The sequence below is a fragment of the Maylandia zebra genome, linkage group LG19, assembly GCF_041146795.1.
Source record: "Maylandia zebra isolate NMK-2024a linkage group LG19, Mzebra_GT3a, whole genome shotgun sequence".
NCBI lineage: Eukaryota > Metazoa > Chordata > Actinopteri > Cichliformes > Cichlidae > Maylandia > Maylandia zebra.
The window spans coordinates 29,378,281-29,395,941 of record NC_135185.1 but is presented as its reverse complement, the minus strand read 5'-3'; the positions used below and the strand labels follow the sequence as shown (position 1 = coordinate 29,395,941).

The following is a 17,661-nucleotide window of genomic DNA, read 5'->3' as shown; positions in this document are numbered from 1 at the left end:
CCTAACCACACTTTGGGAGAGCAGCAATATCAAACTAAGGCAAACACCTGAACCCAAATATCTACTGAGATGATCTAAAACATAACACTAAATGTGATTCGGAACATTTTTGCTTTTGTAACGGTTATTTTTACATAGTTTAAGAGCAACACTGTCACATTATTAAATATCTGAAATGCTTCTGTAGTGTTGTTTACAGTAAGATGTGTCCACAACATGGGAAACATAGGCATGGTTATTTTGCTGGCTTCAGTCTGTTTTTGTGAGGTAGGACTGCATTAAACTGCCAATAAAATTCACATAACTGCACTGTTAAGATTAAAAAGTCTGCACTTTCCACACAAGTTGAGACAGAGACTCAGCGAGGCTGCGTCTTATTGCTACGCCATCTTAAACTGGTCATGTGATTTGGACACACCAGCGGGTTCGTTGACTCCAGAGGATTAGAGAGGAAAGAAAAAAAGACTGACCAGTTCAGCAACACCAAAAGGCCTGAAATTCACAGAAGACAACTAAATTGGATGATGGTAGAATTGTTTCCATAGTTAAGAAAAACAACTTCTCAACATCAACCCAAGTCATTAACACTTGAGAGACAAAGTGTGTCAGTCTACAATCAATTAATGCCTTCATAAATATAAATATAGAGGTGCAAACCACCGGTTACACTCAAGAACGCTGGATTAGACTTCGCCAAAAAAACCTTCTAAAAAAGTCTGAAAATTCATATCAGAATTCAGAAGTATAGAGAAGGAGAGAAACAGCTAATGATCTGAAGATTATCACATCATCTGTCAAACATGGTAGAGATAATGTTATGGCATGAGCATGCATGGTGGAACTGTGTCACTGGTGTTTATTGTGGATGTGACTGCTGTTAGAAGCAGTCGGATGAATTGTAAAGTGTCCGTGGCTGTATTCTCTGATCAGATTGAGCCAAATACAAAACTGATCAAATAGGGCTTCACAGTACAAATGGACAATGGTAAATGGTAAATGGCCTGTATTTATATAGCGCTTTACTAGTCCCTAAGGACCCCAAAGCGCTTTACACATCCAGTCATCCACCCATTCACGCACACATTCACACACTGGTGATGGCAAGCAATGACCCAAAGCATAGTGCAAAAGCAACCCAAGACAAGGAAGCAAAGAAATTGGATATTCTTCTGATCTCAGCCCAACAGAGCATGCTGTTCAGTTACTAAGTACAAAACTGAAGGCAGAAATATAAAAAAAAACAAGCACCAACTGAAGGTCTGGTAGAGCATCTCGAGGGCGAAAACACTGCAATTAGTTTTGTCTGTTGATTCTACACTTGATGTACTTGACTGCAAAGGATTTTAATCCAAGTATCTTTAAAAAAAAATCCTTATATCTAAAATTATGCTAGTTTGTCCAATTGCTTTTGAACATTGAAAAATGAGGCACTGTCTGTAAAATGTGATTCATAAACAGTGCAATTTATTTTTTTAAATCTCCTTGAATTAAAGGTAAAAACTCTGCATTTCAAACACACGTTGGCTATCTGATTTAACATCTGCTGTGGTGACGTTCGTGATAAAAACTACATAATCTCAGTCCAACACATTATGGACCTAACAGTATTTTTCACTGTGATATTTTTTGTGTTTTAGAAGTAGTGAAGGTTAAAGGAGGCTCCTAAGAATGAATATAACTCAGTGTGATGTTTTCTCAAGTCATGAATGTACAAGTGTGTGTGTGTGTGTGTGTGTGTGTGTGTGTGTCAGACAAAACAATTTCACTGTTCATCAACAAATCAATCACTTGCGGTAAACTGCGATTCAATCCAGACATATTTCATGCCCTTACTAATATTATTTTGATGAAACCAGCTTCTGGATTTTTTTCAAAAGACTATTTTTGTTGTGTCATTACCTACAAATTATTTGTTAAAACACAAAGAAAAAGAACCTCATATTGAAACACTGATGGTAGTATTATAAGCAAAAAGCTAATATTTACATGTCAACAAGCTCAATGATGGTGACAATGCAAAAATGTGCTAATTAGCACTAACCCTTTCACTGGCACTTTATTAGGTACACCTGTTCGACTGCTTGCTAATGCAAATATCTAATCAGCCCAACAATACGACCTCTTGAAGTTCACACCGAGTATCAGAATATTGAAGAATAATGATTTGAATAACCTTGAATGCAACGTGTTTTGTGCACCAGACATGCACCAATAACAATGAGTATGTCAGACTGCTGATCTTCTCAGGATTTTCACACACAACCATTTCTAGGGTTTACAGATCACGGTCAGAAAAAGAAAAAGCCAGTGAGCTGCAGTTTTCTGGTTGAAAATACCTTGTTAAAGTGAGTGATCAGAGGATAATAGCCACTTTGAGCTACTAAGAAGCAGTGTTGGGCAAGTTACTTTGAAAAAGTAATTAATTATAGTTACGAGCGCGCGCAGCTGCTTAAAGCTGTAGCGTCCAGATTACTTACAGCTACTTCTGTGCAACTGATATAAGATGCGGTAAGCTGAAGACAGCTTCAACCGTCTGTTTGTTGAAAAATAGTAACGGACCGCATTTTCTTGTTAGTAACTGTAACGGCGTTGTAACGATAGGAATAGTAATTAGTTAGATTACTCGTTACTGAAAAAAGTAACGCCGTTATTCCCATCACTGCTAGGAAGGTAACAGTAACTCAAACATCCACAACAAATGTACGCAGAAGAGCATCTCTGAACGCACAACACAAACTTTAAAGGACTTGGGCTACAGGAACAGAAGAGCACACTGTAGTCCACTCCTGTCAGATAATAACAGGAAACTGAGGCTACAATTCGCACAACATCAGAAAAATAGGCCAATGGAAGACTTAGCCTACCTGAGTATTGCTGCTGACCCTGTCCATCCCTTATGACCACAGTGTACCATCTTCTGATGACTGTTTCCTGCACTATAACACACTATGTTGCAAAACTCAAATCATCCCAAGCTGGTTTCCTGAAGATATGTCAACGAGTTCACTGTACTCAAAAGGCCTCCCCAGTCACCAGATCTCAATTCAGTTTGGCACCTTTCTGATGTGGTGCAACGGCAGATCTGCATCTGACAAATCTGCAGCAACTGTGTGATGTTATCAAATCAATATGGACCAAAATCCAGCACCTTGTTGAATCTTTGCTATTAAGAATTAGTCCTGAAGGCAAAACCTGTCCAACCAATTGAGGGTTGATGGGAATCCCACTAGCTCGAAGACACTTGATTATACTCTTGTTGATCTCTCGATGGCACTAGAGGAGAAGTCAGTGGGTTCACCTAAGTGAGTGGAATCCATGTTGACAGGGACATGAATGTGTGAAGCAAATTTGGCATCAATAACTATTAAACAATCACACCAAAAACAAAAATAACAGGTGGTGCTAAGAAAAACAACAGGGAGGCTTCCAAAGTCATTAGGATCCATTTTCTGTGCCATGAATCTGGGCCAAACAAACTTGCATTGTCTTCCACCATATAGCGCCATATCAAAGACACTGGATATGCTGGGCAGTGAAAGCAAGATAAAGAAATAAATATTCAAACCAAGTGTTGGCATCCACTATTAGCTTTTACTATCCTTTAAATAACTGTGCCATATCTCTTCACAGATGATTTGTCATGCTGAAATAAGAAGCTGCTATGATATAAAATCCATGTCAGGGAAAACCGTAATCTCTACATATAAATTTGCTTCAGAGAGGCTGGATTCTAATTCCCAGCTGCACCACAGGCTAATAAATACCATAAAGTATTTGGTGGACAGTCTCTGTATAACTTCCCATTCCTTCGTAAAACATTCAGCTGGATCAAGATATATCCCCTGCCTGAGAGAACGAGAGAGCGATGGGCCCGTTTTTCCTGAGAAATGAACTATATATAAAATGTAAACTTCTGGTGACTTCCAAACCTCTGCACCCAATCAACTTACTGTCACCATAACTATGATATAACCCCGAGTACAATTTGCAATCACCATAAATAAAACATTCACGACTTCAGAGGCGCGCTTCTCCTCTTGACTGCACTGACTGCAGCCTTGTTAAACATTTTCCCCCTGCCGCTGTTCTGTTTGTGTTTGCAAAATATGCCCTCTCTGCGCGAGACGGCCGCACCTGCACAGACAGGAAAGATTTGACATTTCCCTTATCGTTTGCTTTTGTGACGGCTCGGAGCTGGTAGAATATGCATGAACTTTTCTTTTTGTCAGCCGTGCCCTGCAGGGTTTTCTGAAGGTGAGACCCTAATTAGCAAAATCCTAGTTTTTAAAAAGTGTTTTGCATAAAGAATCTCTCTTTATTTGACTTTTAAAAAGCCAATGAAACTGCATGAGAGAACACATAGTGGGAGATCTCCTCTGACCTTTCGTGCTGAGATGTATGGGATAAAGTGAGTGGAGGTAGACAAAAAAATTTAACAGATAACTGCCACTTGACTCTGATGAAAACCTTAAAGCTACAATGGAGAAAATTCGTAGCTTAATAATGGTATCACCTAAAAGACTGTAAAAAGAGAGGGTTATGTAGAGAGAGCTAGGTTACCATGATAACCAGACTCTTTCCTTTTGTAATGCTTTGTACTTCAAGATGAGATGGGGAGTCAGTGCAACCTCCAGTCTGGCCTCATCAAACTTCAAAGGAGGATCATATTTTTCTTTTATATAATCTATGCGTTTGCTCTCCTGTCAATCATGTTGAAGGGCAGACAGTGAAACAAACCTCAGTGGCTGAAGCACTTATCGAGAATCCATTCAAGCTGAGAAGCTTTGGCTTCTGTTTCTCTGTACACTGCTTACAGTGACCCTTGGCCACTGGCATCAGATACAGATGACTCGAAGCCTGCTTCCTGCAGCAGTCCAAGTCCATGCAGCTTCTCTAGTATCTTATTATTATTATTAGCAGCTTCTCTAGACGATTTATATGCTGTTGCGATATCCAGCAAGGCTAGAGCCAAACACTATTCTCTGATGTAAATAAGCCTTAAAAATTTAACAAATTAGGAAAGGCTGATGATAAAAAATTCAGCTTTAGAGCAATCTGCTCTGTAAGGAATACCAAAGTTTTATCGCAGGGTCTGTAGTGAGTAGAGATGGCACGATACCACTTTTTTATGTCCGATACCGATATCATAAATTTGGTTATCTGCCGATACCGATATGAATCCGATATAGTGTTTTTTAATCAACAAAACTGTTTTTTAAATATCTTGCCGCATTTTGTATAAGTTCATACTAAAACAACAACTACACTAAAGCTATTCTGTTATACCTGTATGCAAAAAAAATTATTTCATAGTTCAGCAATACTGATCAATCTAATAAACTTAAACCTACACCATCCTCCCTATTCTGGTATTTGAAAGAGTACTTAGCGTAAATATTAAGCAACCTAACTAATAGGGTTCCAACTCCCAGCAACAACAAAAATAAATAAATAAAAAATAGGGAACCACCCCTCACGCTCCACCTCATGATGCTTAATCGACGTAATCAACCTTAATTTGATGCAGTGTGAAAAAAATGCACAGAAATCAATTATTTTTCAAGAAATATTAAATAGATTCAACATCTTTCTTCAACAGAATTGCAGACTGCACAGATGGTACCTTCCCAAAGGAAAAAGTACTATAGCTTACTAGGGTATATATATTAGACTTAATAGTTACTATATACAGTAATGGACTTCTATTCATTTTGCATCAAATTAAAACTTTGGGTGTCAGATAATTATTTATTAAAAGCTAGACATTTTAAATGAGAATAAGAAAGAAAAGTATGTCTTTGTGCCCCCTTTTCCCTGTTCATGCCCTATCGGCCCCCCTGGCTAAACTTTGCTAGATCCGCCCCTGCACAGTTACCAGCGTCAGCTATGTAGAAAAAGATCCTGGTGTAGAAAGAAATATTAAATACATTCTAACAACAGCTGATCAAGCTTAAACGTGCTTCTGTTGTTCAGCCGCTGGTTTCCTCTTTCTGGTGCAAAGTGGGCCAAAAACAAACCAGAGAGACGGACTCAGAAAAGCCGATCAGCTGATCGTTAAGCAGTTTCATGATTGAAGTAGCAGCAAGAAGAGGCAGTCGCTCCATATATCGTTTGTTAAGCTTAAGGCAGGAATGCTTTACAAACATTCAGAGATGGACTTACACACTTGCTTTACTTCTCTCGGGATAACTTTGTCGGGGATGAAATGCCAGGTTGCTAGCAAAGCTCCAAATGCTATCCAGACCACCGACAGGTCCCGCATGCCACAGCCGCTCTATCACGTGATGCACACTGCTCCGACGTGCTAACGTTCTGAGGCGAGTTACGGCGTGTTGCAAGTTTTGTGAGGTGCTTTCGTGATATTTAATGGATCGGATTACATTTTTTATTTTTCTCCGATATCCGATCCAGTAATTTAGGTCAGTATCGGACCGATACCGATACGTAATATCGGATCGGTCCATCTCTAGTAGTGAGTGATGTAGTGAAGACTGCATTTTGCTAATTTTACTAATTAACATACAGTCAAAGACCAGAAGCTTTGGAATAATGTTCACTGGACAGATGCAGCATTCATATTTGGTGCCGAGCAAGGACAGCTGTTCAATAGAAGAACACGATGCCAAGTTTGAAGTGTGATGGTGGGAATCTTTTGGTTTAGGGTTAACCAGTAGCCTTGAAGACTGACCTTGCAGTCATTAACTGAACTACAATTTCTGCATCATGTCAATGCCTGCTTTAGCTGTTGGCTGAAAATGAACAAGAAATAAAAATTTCAACAGTGCAACAATTAACAAAAAGCAAAAACAAATGGAGCACGGCAGTAATTATGTTCATAATTTCAGGTTTTAGCCTGTACAGTTATATTTTCGTCTATTACCTGCATAATTCCCAGTAACATACATGTATTTTTTCCACCTCACACTGGCATTTGACAATCATTGCAGCATTTGTAATTGTGTGACTTTACACCTTGAGTCAGTTTATATTATTCTGTCTAACCTCCTGTAGTAGACAGGGGTTAAAACTGAATGCCCCCTGTAGATTTCCCCCCGGTAGTTTTCCACCAACACACTCAAAAGCAGCTGTGGTACTTTTCCTGCAGGACATGGTTAAGCCCTCAAATAATCCAACAGAAGATCAATAATAGCTTAATAATTTCTTATCAAAGCAAAGTCCAGGGATGAAAGTGCATTTACAAAATCAGGAGCATAATAATGTGAGCTCTTCGGCTTATCGGCTACATTTATAGATGGCAAGTTCTGCCTGAACAATCGAAAATTAAACACATTCTGATTGTCCATCTCAGTGCAAGACATGCAAGACATTCTTCATTAACTTCACACTGAGCTAGTGAGTTGGGGACATTTCCATTATTATGTGGTGCATCTGATTGGTAGACTGTTGCTGTTGTGACAGGGATGTCATGTGTGAATGCATCTTATTCCTAACTCTGCAGGAGCTACATCCTCTGCTGTGAAGGGTTTTGGGCGGAGGATGTGTGGATGGGCAGCCCCTGTCAGACTCAGCCTGAGGCTGAGGAGGATTGGGGCGGAGGTTTTAATGCAATCTGCTCACCACCTGCTCAGTGGAGGGAAAGGGAGGGGGCTTTATTCTTTTCACAACTTGCTCGTTATCACATCAGACACACAAACACAGATCACTGAGGTGTGTCTGCTCAGAGTTCACAGTTAACGCACCGTCCCCTCCCCACCCAGCCTCCTTCCGAAGGCTGAATGAGCCTTTGCATGACTGGAGCGATGACTGCACACACAGGCTATCCTCAACAAACCTAACACCTGCTTCCTGTCTGGCTGCACATGCTCAGAAGGCCCCGAGAGATTGTGGTTGTGTGTCTGCCTTGCTGTTGCTGTGTGGACTGGGCCAGTCCTTATTAGGACCAATGTAGCATCTGTGATTCTTGGCTCTAAGATATGAATGCTTGATTACACTGTACCTGACCTATTCAGTAACCACAGAACCTCTCTGAGCTGCATTTTCTCTGCACACCACACAGGATGTGGACGATTCCACCCACAGCTTCTTACACTGCAAATTCTCCTGTAGATGATCCTAAAACTGGGCCTGTGAGAAAACCTGAGCCCCAATCAATATAAACCTCACCTCCACGTCAACCATAAAATCCTGTCTGTTGGAAAATATTATTCTGGACAAACGTCTCTGTCACTATCTAAACCATATTTACATAAAAAAGTAGCATTTAATTACTTGGCACACAAAAAATTGCCAGGCAAACAATCAGCAATGGTTTAATCAAAGAGAGACTTACGGAAACAGATATAATTATCAGCATTACACACTATATAACCTATACATGTACAGTCTATTTATTTTAAACACCACAGCTGCTTGAAAATAAAGCTGAGTGCAATATATGCACATATTACTGTGGAAAACATTAATAAAGAACTTTAATGGACTTTAATTTGTTGCAGATATCCAGATCATTTTAATAAACATACCTGCGGAGAATAACATATTGTACTGTGTGACCAGCAGTTCATAACAAAAAAGGAAAATATTCACATTTAAAAACACTGCAATGAATATATAGCATAGTTGCTTCGAAATATTTGATTAATACGTACAGATTCATCTGATAACTAGAAATTGAAAATTACAGCATCTGATGCTGTTTCTTGCTGCTGTGACCTCTCTGAATGTCTAAGGAGGTTTATCTGATATGAATGCTAGCCCACAAAAGGCACTGTCAGTATGAAGTATCAAAAGACAGTCTGACATTTATGTATGACTGTGAATATCTGATACTCCTCATTGTATGGTAAGTTTATGGCGGGGTGCTTCTTTGTGAAAGTCTGTGCACAATACATCAGTGACAGCGCTGCATGCATCAGCATCACTGTGATAGACCTCGGAGGAACAGCAGTAAAAATTCACAGCTTGAATCTCAAATAGCAGGGCGCCTACTTTCTACTAAAGACTTCAAAAGAACAAAGCCCGAGCCAACAAATGCTGTGGTTAGATGACAGGTGGAATACAAATGGAGTTTTCGCAGCTAACTGTGGTATCATCAGCCTTTGCTTTGTTCTGATATTCTGTTTGTGTTCAACGGTCTGTTAAAAGGACAGCAAAGGTTTTCTGACATTCTTATTTCCATCTGGCAGTCTGGTATGTGGGGTGGTGGGGCTGAGGAGATGACCTGCAGAAAAACATCAAATATGTGGTGCAGTCATGAATGTCTGGTGCACACAAGCCATACCTGCACTGCATTTCTCACTGTGAGAAACTGCATGACTACCACCATCATCAGCATTACTACCAGAACAGAAAGAGGGATGGTTCACTGGATGACCCGTGTTTTGTGCTACACAGTAGCAATCTGTCTGCAACATGAGCTATTTCTCTCCGATCCCTGACTCAAATATGCATGTAACTCCCATTCATCACTGTATTAAAGGTGGCACGTCAGCACAGTCATCTCTTTTTATTATGGCCTGACATACATAAGGATCTACTTTGTTTTTGTTGTTTGTTTGTTTTTTAACCATGGCTTTATATTAACTGGTTAAATAATAGATATTCAATTCAATTCAACTTTATTTATAAAGCACCAAATCATAACATAACAACTGCCTCAAGGCACTTTATATTGTAAGGTAAAGACCCTACAATAACATCACAATAATGTGATAGGATACAGTTAATCCTGTAGGGGCCATGAGATGTGAAATACATTAGCCAGGTCTTTCAAAACACAGTGTTTGGTTTTGGTGTAGCACACCAAGAGGTATCACATAATTTGTCTTCTATTTACTCCACCTGATTTTGGTACATTTAACATTTGCAATATTTAAAACTTGTGCAAATTATTGCATGCATGGTATTAATCTTCACAGATTATGCTATGCTTTTCACTTCTGTCTAATCTCAAAACTGCAAAGAATCTCATCTCATCTACTTGCCCAGCTGGAGCTGTCCTCCTGCTCGTGGTGCTGAAACAAACACAAAGAAACAGCCAAACACAAAGTATGCGGAGAAAATGAACACGAGGCTTAACGTGGTTTAAGACTTGCTCTAACATACGTCTCAATATTGTCCATCCCTTTTGCACCTGCTCAGTGCTACACAAGTGCACCATATCCGTATCACTACTAAAAGCCCTTGTTCAATCTCAGCTTAGAGCCTTTTGAAATATTAATGCCTGTGAGACACTTACTGTGCACTCGTATGGATCAAATTTTAAAGGAACAGGATAAAACCCTGCAACTAATTTACAGCACTTTGGTAAGAAACTATGAAATATATACATATTTTATACTGAAGCAATTGATCAGCTGCAAATTTAGTCAATGTTCTTGTCATCTAGGTATGAATTCGATCACACAAATACCTACTATCTGTTTGTCTAAAACACTGAGGTAAAAACATATAGTTTCTCCCCTTCATTTAAAGCATCTGCAGTGATTCTGAAGTCCTTGATTTTCAAAAACGACCTTTTCACACCCGCAAGGCTTTGTTTAATCCAACCTGTGACACTAATTCTGACCCTTCTTGATATTTCTGAGATCTCTCTGAAAGTGCAATACCTCTATTTATAGAACACGCATAATTGGGAACCTGGAAACAGGATAGGCCTCCTCTCTAATTAAGGAATAAACAACACTAATTGCCATCATTACTATCATTCATCTGGTGTTATCAAACGTGATGAGATGTGCATATATTGAGTCCTGTAAGATTACGCTCTACATCTTGGCTAAAATCTGAATATCACCATTCTAAATGTATTTTCCTCCCAGGCTCTCATTAGGGTTTGACATATTGTATTCCACTAAAATGTCAAAAGTCCATAGCAAATCTGGCATTTTCAAGGCCACCTGCTTTCAGCACAGTCGGGTGGAAATGTTACCAGATGTCAGTTTAGTACTCTGCCCAATTTCCGAAAACAGAAAAAACACAGTCAGAAAAGGCTAGCTTTACTTACTGTAAAAGCTCAATGTACCTCAAGAATCACATTTATTTTACAGGGTAACCCTTGTGTTAAAACCCACATCACATGTAGTAGGATAAGCATCGAATCAACAAGTCACAAGAAGTTGACCGGTATCATTTTTTTCTGTGCGAATCCAACAGAGTCCAGATTGAACAGCATCAGGCTACACAGACAGAGGGTGGCAGCATGAATGGAAGTCTGAGGGGCTCCTTATTTTATTAAAAACGGGCTCCCCAAGTTACACATAACGATGCTCACTCAAGGTTTGCCACGCAGCTAAGTCCACGAGGAACAATCGGGAACAATAGGTGTGACAGAGAGGAGAAATGATGCACCTGGTTTGGGTGTAGGAGTCTGACACGTTGCCAGAGACAGGCTCGTCCTCACCACCACCAACACCACCACCACCACACTGTACCGTGAACTTTAAGATATTTATAAATAAAGGAAAAGGTATTGCTCTCCGTAATCAGACATTTTTATCGACTCTCGGTTCCCCCGCTTACTGCAGCACTCACAGCAGCCTGCACACCCACCTTCCTTCAGCTCCGTAACTTGATGAAAACGATTGCGCCACTAATAGCGCAGTAAAGCCTTCCGGTTTGCATTTCTATCACTACAGGCACGCACGGCTTTAATATTTACCTCACTCACCTTATAAAACTCCCTTATCGCTGAGGTCCGGCGGTGATAGAGATGCTGCTGATCTTTCTTTAACGCCAAGAAACAAGAGGAACTCCCACCTTCGCAGGGGCCGTCTAACAATTAAACACCTGCTTTGGAGGCGTTAAGGGACCATCAAGCAATGGTGATGCCAACAAAATTTCATTCGTTTTATTCGAAGTTACATAAAAATATATTTGACCAGACATCCACCTTAAAGTTAGCTAGGTCGATTTAAGTGGTTAAATGAATTATATATATTTTTAATGTTAACTTTGAACACCAAATGCACAGTAATCTGAAACTGAATTTTACGTACTCCAGTTTACATCCCACAAATACAAAGGCTTATTCCATTTAAGACAGAAAAATATGTATATTTTACTTAAAAAATACATGTTTTTAAATATATTAAGGAAAAATATTTGAAAACAATTAAGCATTATTAAATTAAAGCTACTTTGTTTTTTTAAAATATACATTTATCATTATTTCTATATTTTGCATTCTTTATAAAAAAAAATCTACAAAAACTTTAGAATATATCACAAGTGTAGATACAAAACAACAACTTTTATATACAGCATTGTTTTGTGGGTACAACTACTCAGTCACTATTCATCTGTCAGTGGGTTGTTGCTCTTACCACACACCATTTAGTAAACCTTTTAAATAGTTTTATTGTTCTTGATGATGATGATATTTTTGAAGATATTTGACTTGTTTATGTTTTATATTATATTATATTATATTATATTATATTATATTATATTATATTATATTATATTATATTATATTATAATATAATGTTGCATGTTGCATGTTGCGTATTATGTTTAGTTTAATTTCTGATCACAGGATATTTCACTGTTGGCTTTGCCTCTTGTTCACAATGAAATTGGAAAAAAATATTTGTAAATACTTTGGTTCCTATGAAGGAATGAGGTACAAAAGATTTTAAAGCTACAATCTAATATTTCACAGGAAAATTTTAAAAAGGTTATATTTATTTACCTGTGCTCCCTATTGCACATGCTTTTATTACTTTATGAACACATATAATATCTCCTGTTTATAATGTTGTATGTGTTTTTACAGACAGGTGTCTTTTCAAAAAGAAATCTCAATATCAGCGAGACAGGATTTAATATTAACAATAATCTTATGTTACCTTAAAGGAGAGGTCTCTAGACTAAAGTAATGAAATGAAAGCTCTTTAGAGACATTACTCTAAGGATACTGAGGATCTATCTCAGACTTAACCTGGTAACAGATATGATGCAAAATGTATTAGTGCTCAAGTTAATTGTACTTTAAATAAAGACAAAATAATAAAAAGAATATTTGTTTGTAACAGGGAGAGGCCAATACCTGACTGATAGTGGTCCATTGGGTGATGGGTAAACATGTAGACTTGCCAATGGAGTTATAATTTCCTGTTATATTGTGAGATGTTGAAAATTGATGCCTTTATGACTCCTGCACAACAAGATGTGTTTTAGTATGGAGTGTTTGTGAGAGTCATGTCATGTTAACAAAAGAAATCAAATGCATTGAGCTGCCTTACATCCTGTGAGTAAAGCTTATTTTATTGAAATTGCTAAAATTAGCTTATGGACCTCTACGCTAACAGCATGGGACGTCAGATAACTGAGGATACATTGCCACCTACTGAATTCTTTCTTTCCTGCATTGACCCTAAACACTGCAGACTGTTCACATGCTGTAATAATAATAGTTGTTCACATGGAAAGAAAGTGAAGGATTAATCTTATAAAAATGTACTATTATATAAATATATACTTTTTGAATGGATGTATATGGACTTAAATATGGGGAATTAACCATGTGAAAATAATAATACTTGTTTTGCTTTGTTGAAATTTCTTTTTTGTCTTGTTAACAGGGACACGTGAAGAAAAAGAGGAACACAGACGCATCCGGACCAGCAGGCGGCGGTAGACAAAGGAGTTAATGTGGTGATGTAAAAACGACGTCAGTGCCTCTCAAAGAAACCTTCTTGTGTGCGTTTGAAGAAGCTCCTGAGCTCCGAGGCTCCGTAGTGCTGAAAGGACAGCTCCTCCGCTCTCTGACATCTGCAGGTAGGCAGATGCGTCGCGCCATGGAGATGAAATTATGGGCAAATAACATTACTGGCGCAATCATTAACATACTGGAAACGATATAATGTAATTCTGAAAGAAAACAGAACACGAAGGAGATGGATAACTACAGTTATATTATAAATGCTTTCTGTTTTCTGTAGCATCCACAGTGTCGATGCCCTCTAATGAGGGACGTAAAGACCAACTTTTAAATTTGGTCTGCGAGACCGTCCTCTTTCCTTTTCGTCGTTTGCTATCTTGTGATTTGCAAATCCTTCAGTGCTGCAGGTTATGCGATGACAGAGGGAGGGGAAAGACATTACTGCTATTCTCAGTGGCCCCTGGGAGTCCCCCACCCCCACTTTGCTCAGAAATTAGTTTTTAACTCTAAGCGGCAGGCTTACATTCTCTCTTCTATTCACATTTCTGCACTGTGCTCTTTGTAAATGGTTTGGATTCAGTGTGATTTATTTCAGGGTTTCAAATTGTCAGGTAAAGAGCATTCAGTAGTAGACATAGAACTAAACAGTTATCCCCTGTGAACAAGCACTTGGACACAATGGAAAGGAAGAACTACCTGATCTCTCCTCAGACCAAACTGTGTCCTTGGAAGGGTCATTCCCTCCAATTTGCTACTATTTAATTCAAGTATCTTAATGTAATAATCTCCCTACAAGTAAATGACTTTACTGCTGGATTAAGACTATTGATGCCCCTTAAATTGCAAACAGCACTGCCAATTCTTTAGGTACTTAGCAATCCTCATAAGCTGAGAATTTGTTTTGTCTATTTGCTAAAACTGTACTATAGTATCTTCTGTTTTGGCTGCACGTTTGTGTTTGCATCTAACATGAAATTGGTAAAAAGTGTTGAGAGTGATTCATCATGAATACCTGTGTTTGCATACAGAGACCTATTTTCAGCAAATGCGTGTTTGATGGCACCTCGTGTTTCCTAATGCAAGTTTGTTATATTAAAAACCTGATTAGTCATTAGAAAAACCATTTTCCAATTATGTCAGCACAACTGAAAATAGTGTGCTGATTGGAGAAGCAATAAGTGCGGCTAAATAAGTGCCTGGATTGGCTGTCTCAGTCTGATTATAGTCTCTAAATTTAAAAAAAGGACTGGAAAATCATCACTTTGTCCTTGCTTTAAGGAATAAAAGTTAATCCATGCAGTAAATTAAAAAAAAAAAAAAACAAAAGAGAGAGAGAGAGAGCAAGAACAGATTTTATAAAACAGGAAGTACTGCTCCCTCCACAAAACTGTGCAAGCATCAGGGCCTTTACCTAAAAAAGGATAAACACCCATACAAGCCAACGTGAGGTGGTTTGTAAAGGGAGTATGATGCCCATGATGAGTGAATCTAAACCTCTGACCACAACTGTGTTCAGCTCTCTACGCATGCTCAGACTTTTAGCACAATAAACTTGAACTAAGTAACATAATGTGCACAGAAAGAGCGGTGGTTGATGTAAACAAGCCAGTTTATTCAATTTATTATCATGTTCCATTTAAAATGATAAATCATTTATGATTCCACAGACCATTAGTTGTGATTTAGACCATTTTGGGTCATTGTTCTTGTTATATTAGATACAAACAAACGTGCTTTGCTTTCAGAAGAAAGAACATTTCAAACTGACCAGAAACTTCTGCGCAGTTACGTTTACAGTTACTTGCACTTGCACTGCTAACTGCGTTCTTTGCTCCCACACAGATATGTTCACCCGGATGTTAAAACTGAGACTTCTCAACGCTGTAGCACCTGCGTACTTTTTTACGGCTACAGCAGTCACCTTCATTTTTCACTTTGGCTTCTTCATTCCAACAATTTTCCCAAGTCAGGGTACATCACTGGACGGGTCCAAAGTTTTACATACAGTTATTTTCCTTTTCTTGATGTTCAATGCGTTAGGGAACTACATAATGACTATTAAATACCCAGCTGAGAGTGCCAACGAGACTGTGATTCCAGTGTGTTCACCTCACTGCTCAGATAAAGTGGACGCGCACTACCTCCTAAACGGCCGTCACTTCTGCAAACTTTGCAAGAAGGTTATCCTTAAGAGGGACCACCACTGTTTCTTCACTGGAAACTGCATCGGCAACAAAAACATGCGCTACTTCATCATGTTCTGCATCTACACATCCTGCACATGTTTATACTCTTTGGTTCTTGGCGTGGCCTTTCTAACAGTGGAGTACTCTATCTCTTTTGAGAACCCCCTGACCTTTTTGACTCTTCTCCCGTTCTCCACTGGTTACTTCTTCATGGGTGAGTTTTCCATTAAAGCTGATATCGCAGAGGGGACACCAATTAACAACTCAATATTTTTATTGTTGGAGTCTGCTAGAGTTTGCATGATTCACAAACTGGATCTTGGCGAAGCCTCTCAGTTCATGCACGTTCAGCTAACTTTGTCCTGATTAGATGCCCTTTGCAAACAGAAGGTTAAAACAGCACGGCGGCAGGGCTTTTGCAAAGCTAGGCCACACTAATGATATTTGCTTTCACTGAGATCAAAATGGTCTTAAACTAAGCATTTAGGTCAGTCTGCCTGAGCTTCAGGCTAACAGGTATTACTTGTATATACACTGACCTCATTTAATACTCTTTTCTTTACTACAACCATCCACCATTCTAACAATAATATATGCGACAGTAATTTCTCCTCCTCAATATCTCCTCACAGGAACAATCTCAGGCCTGCAGTTGTTCCTGGTGCTGATGCTGTACGTGTGGCTGGGCATCGGTTTGGTGTGTGCAGGTTTCTGTTGTCAGCAGGTGCTGCTGGTGGCCCGGGGGCAGACATGGTGTCAGATGCAGAGAGGGCAACTTGCAGAGAATTGCAACCCCTGGAGAGCTAACCTCAAGGACGTCTTTGGCACCCGCTGGATGCTTGGTCTTATACTGCCTGTGCAGACAGTAGAGACGTGCTCTGAAGACGCAGATGCCCATAAAGAGGACTGAAGAAAAACCTCATATCGTAACAATAGCTCCTCACAGATCAAAAAAGTGACACATGTTGTAGAAAATGCTGTCTAAAGACCCATGTGGGGAACGATTTTGAACACAGAGAGGATGCTTTTTGACGTTTCAAATAGTCTGTGAAATAGCTGTTAGCACACATTCCTTTAAGGACAGGAGCCATACAAGCAATGTGAAATAAGCGTGTAGTCTAAGTGTATCCTTTAGGTAGCTTTTTAAAAAGGCAATATTAAGACAAATAAGTTGGTCATTTTTGGGAATCCAGCAGTTTTACTTACGCTACTATAAACGCTTGCATCAAAATATAAAGATGGCTTTGCATGCCTTCACAGCTTTGCAATTTTGTATTATTTGACAGCCTGTGCCATGCGGTGCTCTGAGATTATCAAAGTGCAATATTCTTCCACACATCCTATTAAGATGCTACAAAGCGACGTTCAGGAAACTCCGGGTAGTTTTCGTGACAATGACTCTCGTTTGTCGTTAAGGGCTATCAGACAAAGAAGCCGTTTGTCTGCAGCATAAACTGCCGGGCTTGACAATACTGTTGTGACAATTACATGTTTAGCCTGATGTACTCTACTCAAAGTAATGTGACTCAGGCAGTGTGAAGAGGGAATGCTCCTTTGGAAAATGGGTGGGGAAGATGATTAATATTCGATTATCCAGGGTTATTATTCACAATGTGCCATAAAGTCATTTCTTATTTGCTTATAGCTGACCCCAAAGATGAGGTATTCACGACACTGCTAATAATAAGGCGCTCTGCATAATAATATTATTATTAAGGACTTTTCACTGTTATTCTGTGACTCCAGCTACAAATACACTGCTCATGTCGAACAGGTTTTGGGTTTCAATAAGTATACTTTCTAGAGATATTTTGTCTATTCCTGTTATACCAATAAAAGTATTCAAATCAC

General features: G+C 39.0%; 2 protein-coding genes across 2 annotated transcripts in view; one reads left to right on the top strand and one right to left on the bottom strand.

The window, feature by feature from the left end:
• tmem63c (transmembrane protein 63C) overlaps positions 1-11,717 on the bottom strand; it is a 42,361-nt gene extending 30,644 nt beyond the window's left edge. The window contains exon 1 of the mRNA XM_004540640.3: positions 11,630-11,717. The gene's annotated coding sequence lies outside the window, so the exon portion shown is untranslated. The remainder of the gene's footprint in view (positions 1-11,629) is intronic.
• Positions 11,718-13,659: 1,942 nt separating this feature from the next.
• On the top strand, positions 13,660-17,656 carry zdhhc22 (zDHHC palmitoyltransferase 22). Its single transcript, XM_004540639.3, has 3 exons — positions 13,660-13,740; positions 15,467-16,024; positions 16,443-17,656. Exons 2-3 carry the CDS (start codon positions 15,469-15,471, stop codon positions 16,718-16,720), a joined length of 834 nt encoding a protein of 277 aa, XP_004540696.2. The 5' UTR covers positions 13,660-13,740; positions 15,467-15,468; the 3' UTR covers positions 16,721-17,656.
• Positions 17,657-17,661: the final 5 nt, after the last annotated feature.

Excerpts from the sequence above, each read along its gene's own strand:
- zdhhc22 (XM_004540639.3), top strand. The coding sequence starts at position 15,469 with ATGTTCACCCGGATGTTAAAACTGAGACTTCTCAACGCTGTAGCACCT. Across the intron at positions 16,025-16,442 it reads CACTGGTTACTTCTTCATGG|GAACAATCTCAGGCCTGCAG; the intron begins GTGAGTTTTCCA and ends ATCTCCTCACAG.